At 32.8% G+C, this 15425-nt stretch overlaps 1 protein-coding gene across 15 annotated transcripts in view; it reads left to right on the forward strand.

The window, feature by feature from the left end:
- Nucleotides 1-15425, forward strand: part of LOC117330515 (muscle calcium channel subunit alpha-1-like) — a 120696-nt gene that overhangs the window by 82945 nt on the left and 22326 nt on the right. For 7 of the 15 annotated variants that reach the window (XM_033888872.1, XM_033888873.1, XM_033888882.1 and 4 more), the window contains 18 exons: nucleotides 1959-2046; nucleotides 2396-2503; nucleotides 2938-2990; nucleotides 3176-3322; nucleotides 3671-3875; nucleotides 4154-4312; nucleotides 4584-4694; nucleotides 5057-5140; nucleotides 6900-6911; nucleotides 9928-10050; nucleotides 10346-10411; nucleotides 10781-10872; nucleotides 11210-11375; nucleotides 11895-12022; nucleotides 12344-12440; nucleotides 12662-12866; nucleotides 13310-13440; nucleotides 13772-13783. In XM_033888872.1, coding sequence (XP_033744763.1) covers nucleotides 1959-2046; nucleotides 2396-2503; nucleotides 2938-2990; nucleotides 3176-3322; nucleotides 3671-3875; nucleotides 4154-4312; nucleotides 4584-4694; nucleotides 5057-5140; nucleotides 6900-6911; nucleotides 9928-10050; nucleotides 10346-10411; nucleotides 10781-10872; nucleotides 11210-11375; nucleotides 11895-12022; nucleotides 12344-12440; nucleotides 12662-12866; nucleotides 13310-13440; nucleotides 13772-13783 — 1987 coding nt within the window. Of the gene's footprint in view, nucleotides 1-1958; nucleotides 2047-2395; nucleotides 2504-2937; nucleotides 2991-3175; nucleotides 3323-3670; nucleotides 3876-4153; nucleotides 4313-4583; nucleotides 4695-5056; nucleotides 5141-5902; nucleotides 5912-6899; nucleotides 6912-9927; nucleotides 10051-10345; nucleotides 10412-10780; nucleotides 10873-11209; nucleotides 11376-11894; nucleotides 12023-12343; nucleotides 12441-12661; nucleotides 12867-13309; nucleotides 13441-13771; nucleotides 13784-15425 lie in introns of all 15 variants that reach the window. The other 8 variants (XM_033888879.1, XM_033888885.1, XM_033888881.1 and 5 more) reach the window with 4 other exon arrangements.

Genomic DNA, 15425 nt, shown 5'->3' on the forward strand with positions numbered 1-15425 from the left:
AGCTAGCTTGAAATGTTATTGAAGAGACACAAAGATTTATTAAAAAGACATATAGATTGAAATATTATAAAAGAGAGCTTGAAATGTTATTAAAGAGACACATATCTTGAAATATTATTAAAGAGACACATATCTTGAAATGTTATTAAATAGATACATAGCTTGAAATGCTGTTATAGAAAAATACTTTAATTTTTTTTAGAAATTATTGAGTTGGAAGACAGTAACAGACTGCATAATATATGTATAGCTACAACCAAAGGTTATTCCATATAACTATCTGGGAGAGATCTGGGAGATGTTCATTTCCCACAATTATTTTATCATGGGAGCCCTTTCACAAATGTGAACAGTTATTTTAGACACACCACTCCTATACATATACTATCAGTAATGAATCCTTACCCCTCCCCCAACACGGTAAACTATACATGGAACCTATAGATCTATACATGAAAGCAAAAACAATGGTCTTTACCTATGAGATGTGGATTGATACATAACTGTACCTGAAACAATGATGTTTCTGTTCGTAAAGATTGGGAGTAATATGCCATTATTAAAATATTACTGCTATCTTTATATTACAGAACTATGCCTACCAACTCAATATTTATGTATGAATTCTCACAAAGGATACCAGAGTCTTGTACTCTATATGTGCCACTGAGCGCCTCATCTCCTGCTGACGGGTGCTATATCGAGGATCTCCCCCATACATAACGTACACTCGTAGACAACCCTGAACTCTGTATATATCACTTATCAGACACAACCACTGCCCCACCCACTTTTAAGACAAGACCTTGTCCATACTTTAAAAAAGTACATTGTTTTGTGCACATATTAATTGTATACTGTATATTAACTGGTTTAGATTGCAAACAGGTATTTCTTTAATCTTGATATTGGATGAAATGATTATGTGATATTTTTTAGACTAGTAATTTAAGAAAACTGCTACATGGTATTTTTTGGGCTCAAACAGAAAAGATTCCCACATAATTGGATCGATGGTTACTGGTAACAGGTGTACACAGCTCTATTTATGCTACTAATACAAGCCTACTGGACGATTTGGAAAAATTCTACTGGTCCTACCTGTATTTTCATATCAAGCACTAAAATTACACTTGGAACTAAGAGCCCCAGATTTCCACCTAACGGTTTGGTACCAGAACAGCTATGATACCATTTAGAGACATTTCAATGAATTTTTTTATAGCTAGATTATTTCCTAACACTGGAAGAAAAAGTGAAAATCATATATCCAACCCACTATACAGTATTTTGAGATGACATACTTTAATAATAAGGTTTTATTATAATTTTATAGGTGTTTTACCTATGGTATGGATCAAAGTATTTATTATCTTGATACTGTACTAAGATCATATACTTCATTATATGGACCACTACTTCTGCACATCCCTCCGATATTACTTTATCTGGAAGAACGTTCATGCCTGTGATCGTATTTGGCTGTTGACATTCGTACACAAGCTTACAACCCTCCACTATAGTCATATCTACATATCAACATCATACTCCTGTAGCATGACATTTCTGAACATGTATTGTCTTTTATTACATTTCTGGTAAAATGTTGATACTACTTCTCTGTCATTTAAAGCATACTTGGTAATTGTGTTCAATTTTCTTTTCTCAGGTATTTCTCACATTTATAGACTGTACAGAAATAAAATTCTTACAGAATATTGATGTTGTTTCCTCTGCTGACATATATCTGATAAAGTAACATTGATATCTTGATGTTCACAATAGCAATATTATTCTATTATTTAGTCTAATTTTTTTACATGATTTCCAATATGCAGGTTTTTATAGAAATTAATGAAGGGATATGATTAAATTGTAGGTAAAATGTTTAACTTAAAAGATACCTAGTAAATGTATCATTATGGATGTGTTTTTAATACTTGGTTATATATTTACAGCAACCAGGCAATCTCTGTAGTGAAGATTCTCAGAGTGTTAAGGGTACTGCGTCCCCTCAGGGCCATCAACAGGGCAAAGGGTCTCAAGGTAGGTTGTGTGTTAGACTGTGTACCAATAGAGAAATATATTGTTATATTCATTTTGGACTGTGACAGGGAAGAATATCAAGATGCAATGAAGAACTCCTCAAAATTGTTTTTCATAATTTTAAAAAAGCATACCTGGAGATTTTTCAGAAACAAAGAATTTAAGTCAAATTTATTTCTGTCAGCACTTGTTTATTACTTTCAAGGTCCAATGTATTTAAAAGGTTATTGAAATGATTATTAAGTCATATGCCTTTGATATATGTGCAACAATTCATCAACAAATAATAATGAAATCATTAAACTTAAGTAGTTTGCTGTTAATTATACTGATGATTTGATTACTACAGCATGTGGTACAATGTGTGATTGTGGCTGTGAAAACCATCTACAACATCATGTTGGTCACATTCCTCCTCAACTTCATGTTCGCTGTCATCGGTGTACAGCTCTTCAAGGTAGGTCCTCTTGTCGATAGTTCACCAGTTTTACTAAATTGGATTAAGATTAATTTTAGAAATATATATAAGAATGCTACTACATGTATTACGATTCATGTTTTAAGAGAAACTTTTTTACAGCTATCAGTTTTATGCATGGAAAACAAATAAATAGAAAAAAAAAGGCCATGGTGGCCAAGTGGTTAATGTGTCCTGACACTTTATCACTAGCCCTCCACCTCTGGGTCGCGAGTTTGAAGCCCACGTGGGGCAGTTACCAGGTACTGACTGTAGGCCGGTGGTTTTTCTCCGGGTACTCCGGCTTTCTTCCACCTCAAAAACCTGCCGCGTCCTTACATGACACTGGCTGTTAATAGGACGAAGAAAATGTAATTACCAGTATTTATCATTAAAAATTGTTTCATTTTTTTGTGTTTTTGTTACCACTTTAGGGCAAGTTCCACCATTGTACAGACAACTCCAAATTAACAGAGGGAGAGTGCAAGTAAGTCTGATAACAGAGTTAGATATTATAATAAAAAAAATGTCATGTCTTATATAGAATCATCTCCTTCTTTTGTTAAAATTTATTTAATAGCAAATTACAAATCAATTTTGTTTCACCAGAGACCAATCTTGGTTACAATGTATGATTTTAGAAATGAAATAATGATTATGAATTTGCTATAGGGGCTGGTATGTGGACTACCCAGATGGGGACATACACAACCCAGATAAAAAGGAACGAGAATGGGGCAACAACGATCTCAACTTTGATGATGTCACCAGTGCCATGTTGACATTGTTCACAGTGGCGACGTTTGAAGGATGGCCAAAGTAAATATTCTCCCTTGAAATAATCCCGATTTCTGTAATTCTTAAGCTTTGATATCTGGTGGATAGTAGGAAGTTTGTATGGTTAAACATGATTGGTATCAGAGATCTTGGATCACTTATTTAGAAGCCACTCTATATATATTTTTGTAAGTTTTTTTGTAATGTAACTGCTCACATCTCAAGATTTTCTTTAAAATATAAGGAATTTAAATTGTGTTTCTGATGTAGTAAATTTTTTGTTGGCAATGTAGTAGAATGAACATCTATTAATTAAAATTTGCCAAACAGTAATTTTTGTGAAATTTATGCTATGGGACCTTTTCTTAAAAGTGATCTTTCTTTTTTCAGCTTGCTGTATATAGCTATCGACTCCAATGATGATGAAGGTCTGGGTCCCAAGTACAACAACCAGCCTGGAGTCGCCATTTTCTTTTTCATTTTTATCATCGTTATTGCATTTTTCATGGTCAACATCTTTGTAGGTTTTGTCATTGTCACATTTCAGAATGAGGGAGAGCAAGAGTATAAAAACTGTGAATTAGATAAAAACCAGGTAAATACAAATTAAAAAGTCATTAGATTAATTTAATTAAAAGAAAATAGAAGATGATAAATTACTTACGTTGCTAAAAGGCATACTATATGAGGAAGACTTATCAAGGGATATAACTCTGTTGATCATATTTAAAAGACAAAAAAGATGTATTTTAATGAAATAAAAAAAATCAACTTGTAATTTAATTATTGCATGAAACTGTTTTAAATGTTTGGTATAAAAAAAAGTTTGATAATAACAAAGAAATAGCTGAAATGCTTTTGTTTTATTTCCAGCGTAAGTGTATAGAATTTGCACTGAAAGCCAAACCTATACGACGCTATATACCAAAGGCAAGGTGGCAATACAAAATATGGTGGTTTGTCACATCTCAAGCATTTGAATATGCCATATTTATACTCATCATGTTCAACACTGTCATCTTAGCTATGAGGGTAAGTATTGGTATGGAAATATCAAAACCATATATGAAATTGACAAATGATGCCTTGTGGGCAGTATCTACCCAACAATAAAAAAGGTATATGAAATTGAGAATCCTTTAACAAGGCAAATCATTTTTTACTGATATCTTTATGCTCCAGATAGGTGTTATTATTATTTTTTTTTTTTTTTAAACAGCTGAGCTGAATAAGTAAAAAGAATTTAGTGTTTTGTTTCAGATCACATATCACTGGTAAATAAAATGTATGTAATCTTTTCCAGCATTACGGTCAGCCAGATTCCTACTCCAAGGCTCTGGACTATCTAAACATGATCTTCACTGGAGTCTTCACAGTGGAGTTCATCCTCAAACTCATGGCCTTTAGGTTTAAAGTAGGTAGCACAACACCTTGTGTCCAGTTAAACTCTAAATTGGTACAATTATCAGGGTTGGTCTTATCAAATTTTGTGATGTAAAAAAAGAATAAAATAAAAATATCACACATTTTTCAATAGTGCTTTTACTACTGTATGGTTATTAGGTGTGATGTATTGATTACAAGTTCTATAAAAAAAACTTTTATTTCTCTTTTTATTTTGGTCCATTTAACAAGTTTATTTCCAGTGCAAGAAATTGGAAAACTGGTGATGCTCACTTTGAGATTAGACAAGGACTGACAAAGCCTGTATCGTCTTCTGTATTTCTGGTATAAATCATCTGAGTTTGTACTACGTTCCATATTTTCCTATTTCAGAACTATTTTGGAGATGCGTGGAACGTGTTTGATTTCATCATTGTTTTAGGAAGTTTTATAGATATCATCTACACAGAAGTCAATGTAAGTACATTTGTCTTGACTTTGTTTCTTCTTTTACATACTATTGTGTGAGTTGTACAGGTTTAGAGGGTTTAAGTGTGCTGTTGTAGGTGGTCGGGATGGTCTAGGTCACATGAGTGTTTCACACTAGACAATTTCACTGGGCAGTGGTAGATTATTTTTTTTTTTAATTTTTTTGAGGGCTGGTCATATAAAATAATGAGATAAAGTGTTATAATTGTAATGTTATGTTTAACTTACTTTTTCATAGATATCAACAAATTCTGATGTATCTGCATTCAAATAGATAGACAATAGATTTGATTAATTCAGAAATACATGTATATTTTATTTTGCGTATTGAAGATAAAGAATAAGACGTCTTTCCGTGATGGGGATGATCAGACTTTCTGCAGATTCTGCTGAATGTTTTTAGATTAGGTGTTTAAGCATGATAGTCTAACCTAACAAAACAGTATCGGAGTCGAATAACACTGCATGATATTGCTTTGCCGCCAGTGGAATAATGGAGACCTTGTAAGGATACGATTTTATAACACTTTGTATTGTTCACCAATTTTTATTGAGTGTCGGTAGAGCAGGCGAATGACGTCACAATGTCAGTGTGCCATGTTACACATTGTCATCGCTAGATAGTGTTTTTTAATTATAGTTAGTTTTTTTTTGACAAATTTGATTATGCTTGGATAGGTGTTATCACCTTTTGTCACGACACTAACATTCAGTTTACACTTCGTTTTCAACATTTCATCTTACTAATAGCGAGCAAAGGTTTGTGGATTACTTTTAAAGTCACACTGTGGTCTATAGTATATTCTCTCTTCCAGCACAAATTTGTAAACCTATGGTCAACCAGCATGCAATATATAGGCAAAAGCCGGACAGATCAATGTACAATGCCATAGGCTCCGTCTGTTCGGCCAGCTTACAAGTCGAGCATGCTTGTAGACTCCTTAAGCATGGTGTCTCACTGTTGTGGCAGAAACCATGACCTTAAGTCCCTAGAACTCCTAAACCCAAGTCTTCTGTGTTTCGTTCAAGGGCCCCTCTACTACTATATGTACTACACCAAAACCTAAAAAGTGAGAAATCATGCCATCACTCTTTCTTTGCATGTACTTGGCTAGGGTAGCTCCATCTCTTGTTAACTTCTCTAAATCATCTCTCAAACACACCTTTGATCCTAACAGCTCCTAAAGATGTAGGAACTATGTTCTGTCCTGTGACTTCTCTAATTGTCAGATTATCAATGGGTTTTCTTCGTCTCTCACACTATCTGTCTATCTATGTGCAACTATACTTGTATCCAAATGCACTTGTATGTAATTCAAAGTATCGAAAAGGCAATTTTTATGTATCCAAACACACTTTTGTGAAAACAAAAATAAATCAAGGTTCAGTACAAATGATCGACTATTATTCTTCTTAGGCCAATTGTGACGAACCAAAGTAGCACAAACAAAATTTTAAATGTGTCTTATAATTTGACAGGATTGTTTATTTTGTGATCTGCACTTGACTAGATGTGTGCACATTTCTTCTGATGAATTATTGTCGGTAAAAACTTGAACGAAACACTCGAATGATTATATTGATAATGACTATGTTGGGATGTTTGCATGAGTTCTACAAATGTTGTATAAATTCTGTCGCTTGTCAAAATTCAGGCATGTTTTCATCACTGCCTGAGCATTAATACATATTGTCAGATGTCGCATGATGCCACATTCCCAAAAAACTATCATATCTTTTTTTACAGACATTAGACACGGTATGACTTGTTCTTTTCCATGTGTATTGGAAAACTGTGGATTATGTTCAGAAAAATTAGCAGTTATTGGTTTTTAACAGTAGTATTTCTGTTGGTGATTTGAAATATAACCATTTAGGGAATCATTACAGCATGATGATTGAGATTTACTTTGAGTTTTTGTCATGTGTATCTTATACTCCAGTGTAACTAGTATGTCATTAATATACACAAATGATAACTTACTTTATACATTGCCTGATTGTCAAGTATATAATGTGTACCATACCCAATAAAACAAGGTTTATTACAAAAAATCAACAATGTGTTCATTATCTGGTTCGTACACGATACTTCACAGTTTGTTTGTACTATACCTTTGTCATGAAAATTGTAAGAAATATTTGTAATAACACTATTGTGACATCATAAATGAACTATGACATCACAATTGATATACAGATGTCATCGAAATTTGAATGTTTTGAGTCACATTCCTATAAATATGAGTTATATGATAAACAGAACCTTTACACTTGTGACTGTGTCATATGGAATTTATCAAACTTGTCTAATAATTTGATATACCACTCGCCTATAGGCTTGTAGCAGATAAAATTATTAATCTATTGTTAATAAATTCCATATGACAGTTACTCATGTAAGATATTTATTAAACTGGTAGTATGATGATATTAACTAGTACACCACATTATCGAGTACATAACATTAACTGGTACACCACATTATCGACAACATAACATTAACTGGTACATGACATTATCGAGTACATAACATGAACTGATGCATGATATTAACTGGTACATGACATTATCGAGTACATAAAATTAACTGATACATGATATTAACTGGTACATGACATTATCGAGTACATAAAATTAACTGGTACATGATATTAACTGGTACATAACTTTATTTTAACTGGTATAAGACATTCTCTGGTCTTGACTTGTATTTGTTAGTAGTTACACTGGAAAATAGGAGAAAGGCTAACTGTAGTTATTAACATGTACATTAGTTGTATTCATACTAACAAAAAGTGTGTCCGTTATTAACATCTATGTTACAACCCTTATCACATTTTACTAACTGATCAATATGTTAAACCTTGATCTTTGCAAGGTAAGAAATTGATAGATGAAGCATCATTAAATTGTCTAAATTTAGGTGAACAACAATCACACAATTTCATATTAAGATAGACTTGCCACATTGATTTCTAAGCTTGAGGGAAATTCTACATCCTAGAGACAATCATAGATTTATTAAGATAAGAGTTTTTCCCCAGCGCTTAGGTTCTAGATTAAGTCAGTAGTAATCTACCTTTACTATAAATAACCAAAAATTGTGTTTTGGAGAAAAAAAAACATAGTTCAATTAATTTTGCAAAATTGTACATGTAGGCCCAGTTGTTTGTTTATAACTTTCTACCAATCATATTGCTCTTTACGTTTAGCTTTATTACTTGATACTGACTTTCTACCAATCATATCCTCTGTGACAAAAAGTAAAATCTATGTAACATTTAGTGTTGAGAAATCATAAGTAGAATATCAATCTGTGGATGTTTGGGGAAAATCCCTGCTAACCTCACCAATTTTACAGTAGTACTAATGTAAAAAAATCTCCGCTAACCTCACCAATTTTACAGTAGTACTAATGTAAAAAATCTCTGCTAACCTCACCAATTTTACAGTAGTACTAATGTAAAAAATCTCCGCTAACCTCACCAACTTTGCAGTAGTACTAATGTAAAAAAAAGAATTTGCCTGTGGTGATTGGCTAGTATTTAGGTGCCATAACTGATGAAATAAACATGCTGATTTCGAGACCTTACCCATCCAGTACTCAACACCTTGCTGTTCAATTTAAGTCAAAAGAGCTATCTGCTTTTCCCTAGTGTAACAACATTAGTCATTCATCACCTTGTTCCTTTCTTGGTATGTTTTCACACTTAAAAATTCACTTTCCATTGTACCAGGACTTTTTCTCTGTGTTTTGGTCTGCTTTCGTAGGCCTTTCAAGGATATTGAAAAACAAATTAATGATGCATTTAATTATGCAGTATTAATGGAAAGTATAGTGATTTCCATTTTTCAAATTTTAGCAATGATTTCATTCAAATTAGATACGGAGCCTATTTAAAAAAAAAAAAAGGGAGGTCATTCCTTGAATACTCAATGCCACTGCCTATATTTCAAATCCAAACCTTTGCATTCAATAAAAATACGAAGGAATGATATAAATTTTTCATGATTTTCGATTTAATGGATAAAATTGTTAACTGCTTATTGACATGAGATGGGTATATGGAATTTATAGTAAACACTGTAACATTTGAAATTTTAATCTTGTAAATTAATCATGTGTCTTATATTAATTATCTACAGCAAAACACTGTCATAATTATTGAGAATGTATGAAATTGCATTTAATTCAAATAATTTAATTTGCATAAGTAATAGGTACGAAATCTTTATGTCAAATCATGTCAAAGTGCTTTTTATAAATATTTGAATTTGCAGTTATGAATAATAAACGTGGTAACACTTTGAATTGAGATTTCTGAATAATTATGTCCATGATGATCAACATGGAAATGAATCTGTGCTGCCATTTAATACTTCCTTTTTCACAGACTGTTTCACACTAAATGCCAAGTACTTAATCATAATTGATGATGGTTTGTACTGGATTAATTTTGCTCTCACATTTTGTAATTTATTTCAATATAATGAGTTAAATATTCAGGATAAAAAGACTTTATAAAGACTTAAGAAAGACTTTCGACTTAAGATTTTAAAAGTATCTCAAAGAAATTTTAAAAGTTTGTCATAATGATAATTAATGTTAAAAGATTCCTATCCATTCCATGTTTGTGCCTTGTTGCTTTTATTGAAATAATGCTTTTGAGTCATGCCTGAAAAGTTGATTGCTTGCTAACAAAACTAACCATGTAGCTCACTGTTAATTCTGTCATTACCTGTCAATCATAAGGTCCTGTTCTCTGTTACAGCCTGGACAAGGAATAATCAGTATAAACTTCTTCCGACTGTTCCGAGTTATGAGGCTGGTGAAACTACTAAGTCGAGGAGAAGGCATCCGAACGTTACTCTGGACGTTTATAAAGTCCTTCCAGGTATATTAAATGGTTTAGAGTCAATCAGAAATGCAGTTGGCCTATTTTCCCTGCTTTTGTTTAGTTAAACCAAGTTTAAATAGTATTTACAAATTAAAATAGGCATTTTGCATGTCTTTTGTTGAGCAAATATCGAGCATTTTTTACATGTTTTAGTACTGAAGAACATTTTAAACATGAAAATCAGAGTTTGTTTCAATTTATTGTTAGTATTATAATGTGAATGTCCATTGGTATATTAAATTTTAACAGTTTAACCCTTCTGTTGTGTAAATTACTCTGTGATCTGTTTCAGGCTTTGCCCTATGTAGCACTGCTGATTGTTATGTTGTTCTTCATCTATGCAGTAATCGGTATGCAGGTGAGTTGATCAGCTTTAACACACTTTTAGGAATTGCCAGTCAACTCAGTACAAAACCTAGTCACATATGACACAGAATGGATCAAAGTCATGTGATTTATTGAAGTTTTCCTATACAAATATTAACTTTGAAGCCAACTATCTTTAACTTTCTTAGTTTTCATGTGAGCAGAATAAAAAAATATTAATTTTTCTATTGAAAATTTATGTTGTGTACATTGTTTTTTGAATAAATTTTGTATCAACAGCAACATACACTGATGATTGCCTTAGCAGAAATTATTTAATTTATATGATTATAATTGATGTACGTTCATGCTATCATCTGCATTATGCTTTCTTTTATACTTGCCTCTCAATACTTTTCAGATGTTTGGTAAGATTGCTAAAAATTCTGATACTCAAATCCACCGAAACAACAATTTCCAAACGTTTCCACAAGGAGTTTTAGTCTTATTTAGGTAAGTTAAATCTTAAAATGTATCTTTCAAAGTCTGCTAAATATACAGATACTAAAGCTAAAAATACAGTTGTTAAGGGGATATCCATTTTGAAAAGAAGAAAATATGCATGCTACTCTTTATAAACCTCTGATCAATCATCTGTACTGAATTGCTATGAAAAAACATGAAAACAAAACAAGGTGTCTAGCTCTCTAAGCCCATACTTAAATTGTTCAGTTACATGTTTTAATAGTTCTAAATTTCATTAAAGTTATCAAACCAAAGTGTGAAGTATCTGGAACTTATTTGCATTATTTGACTCTTTGAGTCTAAAAGAGTTTTGTTTTGTTCATAGGTCTGCTACTGGTGAGGCGTGGCAGAATATCATGTTGTCATGTATAGACAAATCGTCAGCCAGATGTGATCCTGACGGTACACCACCACCTCTTCCCGACGCCACATGTGGCAACAACTTCGCATACTTCTACTTCATCTCATTCTATATCTTATGTTCCTTCTTGGTAAGTTTTCAACTGAATTTTATTAGACATACTAAGTCAGGACTACAAAAATGGCTAAACCTAAATTACCGTATATCTCCTTACATTTCATAAAAGGAAGATCCACTTATCCACCCATGCCAGTCATGCACCTCCCATTGGTGATATGTTATGTAAAGTCTGGGTAAAGGGGAGATAATTCAACAGGCAACAAGCAAAAAGTAGAACCAATCATGTGACAAATTTGATGACTTTCCCGGAATTAAAAATTTGTTCAACACATTTTCTGTATAAGATATTCAGTTGATCTTGACTAGAATTTACAATATCTTAAATATTTCCTTTGCTTTTCTTTGTCATAAACTTACAGGTTGAGTTATGAAAGCGTGTAAAATAAATTCTGTTATCAGATTTATTTTGTCACTTCCAGCCTTCATTTTATTGAAAATATGAAATGATATTCTAAAATATGAGAATATATAACAAAAAACAAGATGATATTTTGGAAGTAAAATCAGTTGATTTGTCTTTGTTTTCCAGATCATCAACTTGTTTGTGGCTGTCATCATGGACAACTTTGACTATTTAACTCGAGATTGGTCTATATTGGGGCCCCACCATCTCGACGAATTTGTTAGACTATGGTCAGAATATGATCCAGAGGCAAAGTAAGTGATCACAGCAATACTGAGATTGTGCAAAGATTATATTTTACACAAATTAATGGAGCATTGTGACTGGTGTTTTATATCATAATATTTATGATATGTGTTAACGTTATTCACAATGGTTACAACAGAAAAAAATCATGTCACTGAGTAGTAGTCACAGGAAAGGAAATATTTCTCTGATAAGAAAACTCTACAGAGATCATAATCACAATTGATATTACTCTTTCAGTGCTTCAGAATACAATCTATTTTTGCATTGTTACAGTGAAAAAAATTGAAGTAATACAAATGAAGTTAAATTAAACAATTGTTTTGCAGAGGACGAATCAAACATTTAGATGTAGTTACATTGCTGAGGAAAATATCCCCACCTCTTGGTTTTGGTAAACTATGTCCACATCGAGTAGCGTGTAAGGTAAGCTTCAATATTTTTGTAGTTATTGACATAGCAGGATTGGTGCCATTCATGGTTTAACTAGAATGTCTTTCTCCATTGATCAATTGATTTCATATGAAAAATGAAAATTTGTATTATATTTTTCTATTCTATGCAAATATTTCGAAATGTTCTACCATTTATGATTTCCAACCAGTGTTCACATTCCTTGGTTTAACATTTTCCATTTTGTTTTTCAGAGATTAGTCAGTATGAACATGCCGTTGAATAGTGACGGAACGGTCATGTTCAATGCTACATTATTTGCTTTGGTGCGGACGTCACTAAAAATTCAAACAGAGGGTAATATAGACCAATGCAATGAAGAATTACGAGCCGTTATCAAAAAGATTTGGAAACGCACAACACCCAAGTTACTAGACCAAGTAGTACCACCGGCCGGCCGTGAGTATTGCTATAGAAGCTTGAAACTGTTTAGGAATCAGAAGGAAAAATTCACCATTTTCTATAACTAAACCTGGAAATGTTTACAAACAAAAATTAATGTTACACACTTCTTGAATTTTTAATAGATTGCAATGAAAATTCCATTAAAAGCATTCTCTAAAAATGACATCAGAAATAATTTCTTCAAATGTGTCTCTGACTTTGTGGTCTATGTAGTACATTTGTAACTTATTAAATCCTTATATACACAAGGGAGTAATAAATAAGGAAAAATTAGTATGGAATTCAAATGATAGTCCAAATTCATTTGATAAGTCGCTGTTATGTTGATGTTAAATATGATCAGATAACTTTTGGAGCTTTCTTTCATTGTCATCTTCTAATGTAAATGTGACATGTCATTGGAGTGTAATTCTATTATCTTGGTTTTCTTTGTACAGGTGATGACGATGTCACTGTAGGAAAATTCTATGCAACATTTCTTATCCAAGATTACTTCCGTCGGTTCAAGAAAAGGAAAGAACAGATGCAGAAGATCCAGAAAGGACAAGAGCACACTAATGCTCTCCAGGTGAGTCAAGGTCACCAGAAGGTCACCTGCTATCAATGTTCAAGGTCGTTATCTTTCTATCTAATCGTGTTCATACATAACATTATAGATTATAACGAAACTATTAAGGCTTCATGTGATACCTTCTTTAAATTCTATATCTGTATATTGTGTCAAAAAAATCACATTATAAAAATTGGAGAAATAGATTATTAACAAAATAGAAATGAAAGAAAAGTATGAGAAATTTAACACTGATAGGTGCAGGGCTCTGTGAGATTGTTCACACTCATGGCAACAGATAGATGTTATTGAAGGATTCTGCATTTTCGCCTTCGTTTTTGCTTTTTAGACCTTGGTACAGGTAAGTATGTACCCAATGGGTACTTTGTATTATTTCAACCAAGTACAACAAGATCCCATCATACCACTTTTCTGGTAACTTTTGTGTTGGCGCTGGCCATTGTACATTCCTCATTTTGAAGTGGACAATACCAAGAATTTGGCCCAGATTTTGGAAGCAGCTATGTTTCTTTGCATTTCCCTTCCAATTCCCAATCCTATATCCTTCTGGTTTACAAGTCACCATCCACGTTCTCCCTTCAGAAGCCAGCTCAAGTCTTGCAGACATGCATTATATCAAGTTAGGTTTTCAAACCTTAATCTACCTGAGAGATATCCACGCTTTTTGATTAATGACACATTAATTTAGAGGATGCTGCCAGTCCTTGGCTGCCCCTGAGAAGAACAAGACTTAAAACCAGATGTATTTAGGCTAAATCAGCACCAGCCCCAGATTGCGCCTGAATGACTGTCAAGGATTTGCTTGCATTTGTTTGCAAGTGTTATTTCCTTTTTTTGTAGCCACTTAAGTTTCATTGTTCTTTGTTGTTTGCAACATTTGGGATTTTTCTATCTGGAAATGTATATATATATGTATATATAATCTCTATGGTATACTATTATCGGTGTCAATTTAAATTGCTTTATTTCTGTTGATTATGATATACTATTACAGTACTGCTTTATATACATTTAGTATTGGTCTATGCGTGCAATGAGATGTATGAGTTTGTTATTGACATTGTCTTTAGCCAGTTCTGTCAGTGTAGTGTCTCTTTAGGCTGGTAGTGTCCTCCTCATTATAAGCGGATCTCTCAAACTTGTACTGAAGGTCACACCGTCCTTGACAGAGGATGAACTCCAGTCCAAGTTTACAGGAACATTTGTTGTGGTTGTCATAGTTACAGGAGTGCAGGAAGATTACACCATGATTAATGTCTTTTTCTGTGATCTCAGTTGAATTCCATGTTAATCATGATATAATCAACACTCTACAGCCTCACTCTGGCAGTGTTGGGGTCAGCCTCACTTTGACATTGAGGTCAGCCTCACTCTGACAGTGGATACTGGTGCTTTTACATTGGCTGCCAATGTTTCATCTTCAACTGTGAAAGTGCTGGACTTGGATATATAAATGTGTACCTCACATTCCCAATATATAAGCACTCCCTATATAGCTGGTATATTTTATTTTATTTGATCAGTGTACAGGGATGTATTCAAATATCCAGCACATTCACAGCTGCTTATGAACTTTACAAGTCATTAAAAAACCCAGCAAATGTAACTCCAGTGAAAATTTCTCTCAAATGTGCTGCCAAACCTTTTGTTATTGATAAAATTAAATTTAATATCTTTTTACAAGCAGTTAATATAACTTTAAAAATATCCTTGATCTTAAATTATAATTATTACTTCAATATGTTTTGTACTTTTTTGCAATGAAAGCTTAATGAGTCTCTAGATGTCATTTGTTTTTTTCTGTAAATGTGACATTTTTCTTGAAGAAATGATAAAATGAGCATCCTTTGTAAGAAAAACAAGTGTTTTGTTTCAGAATCCAGCAAATTAGTAAGATGACCATGTTCCAGGTCTAATACCACATCAATCTAAACTTTAACTCGTCTTTGTGTTAATATCATGATGACTGTTAAGTTTTGTAT

This window comes from Pecten maximus, chromosome 7 (genome assembly GCF_902652985.1).
Source record: "Pecten maximus chromosome 7, xPecMax1.1, whole genome shotgun sequence".
Lineage (NCBI taxonomy): Eukaryota > Metazoa > Mollusca > Bivalvia > Pectinida > Pectinidae > Pecten > Pecten maximus.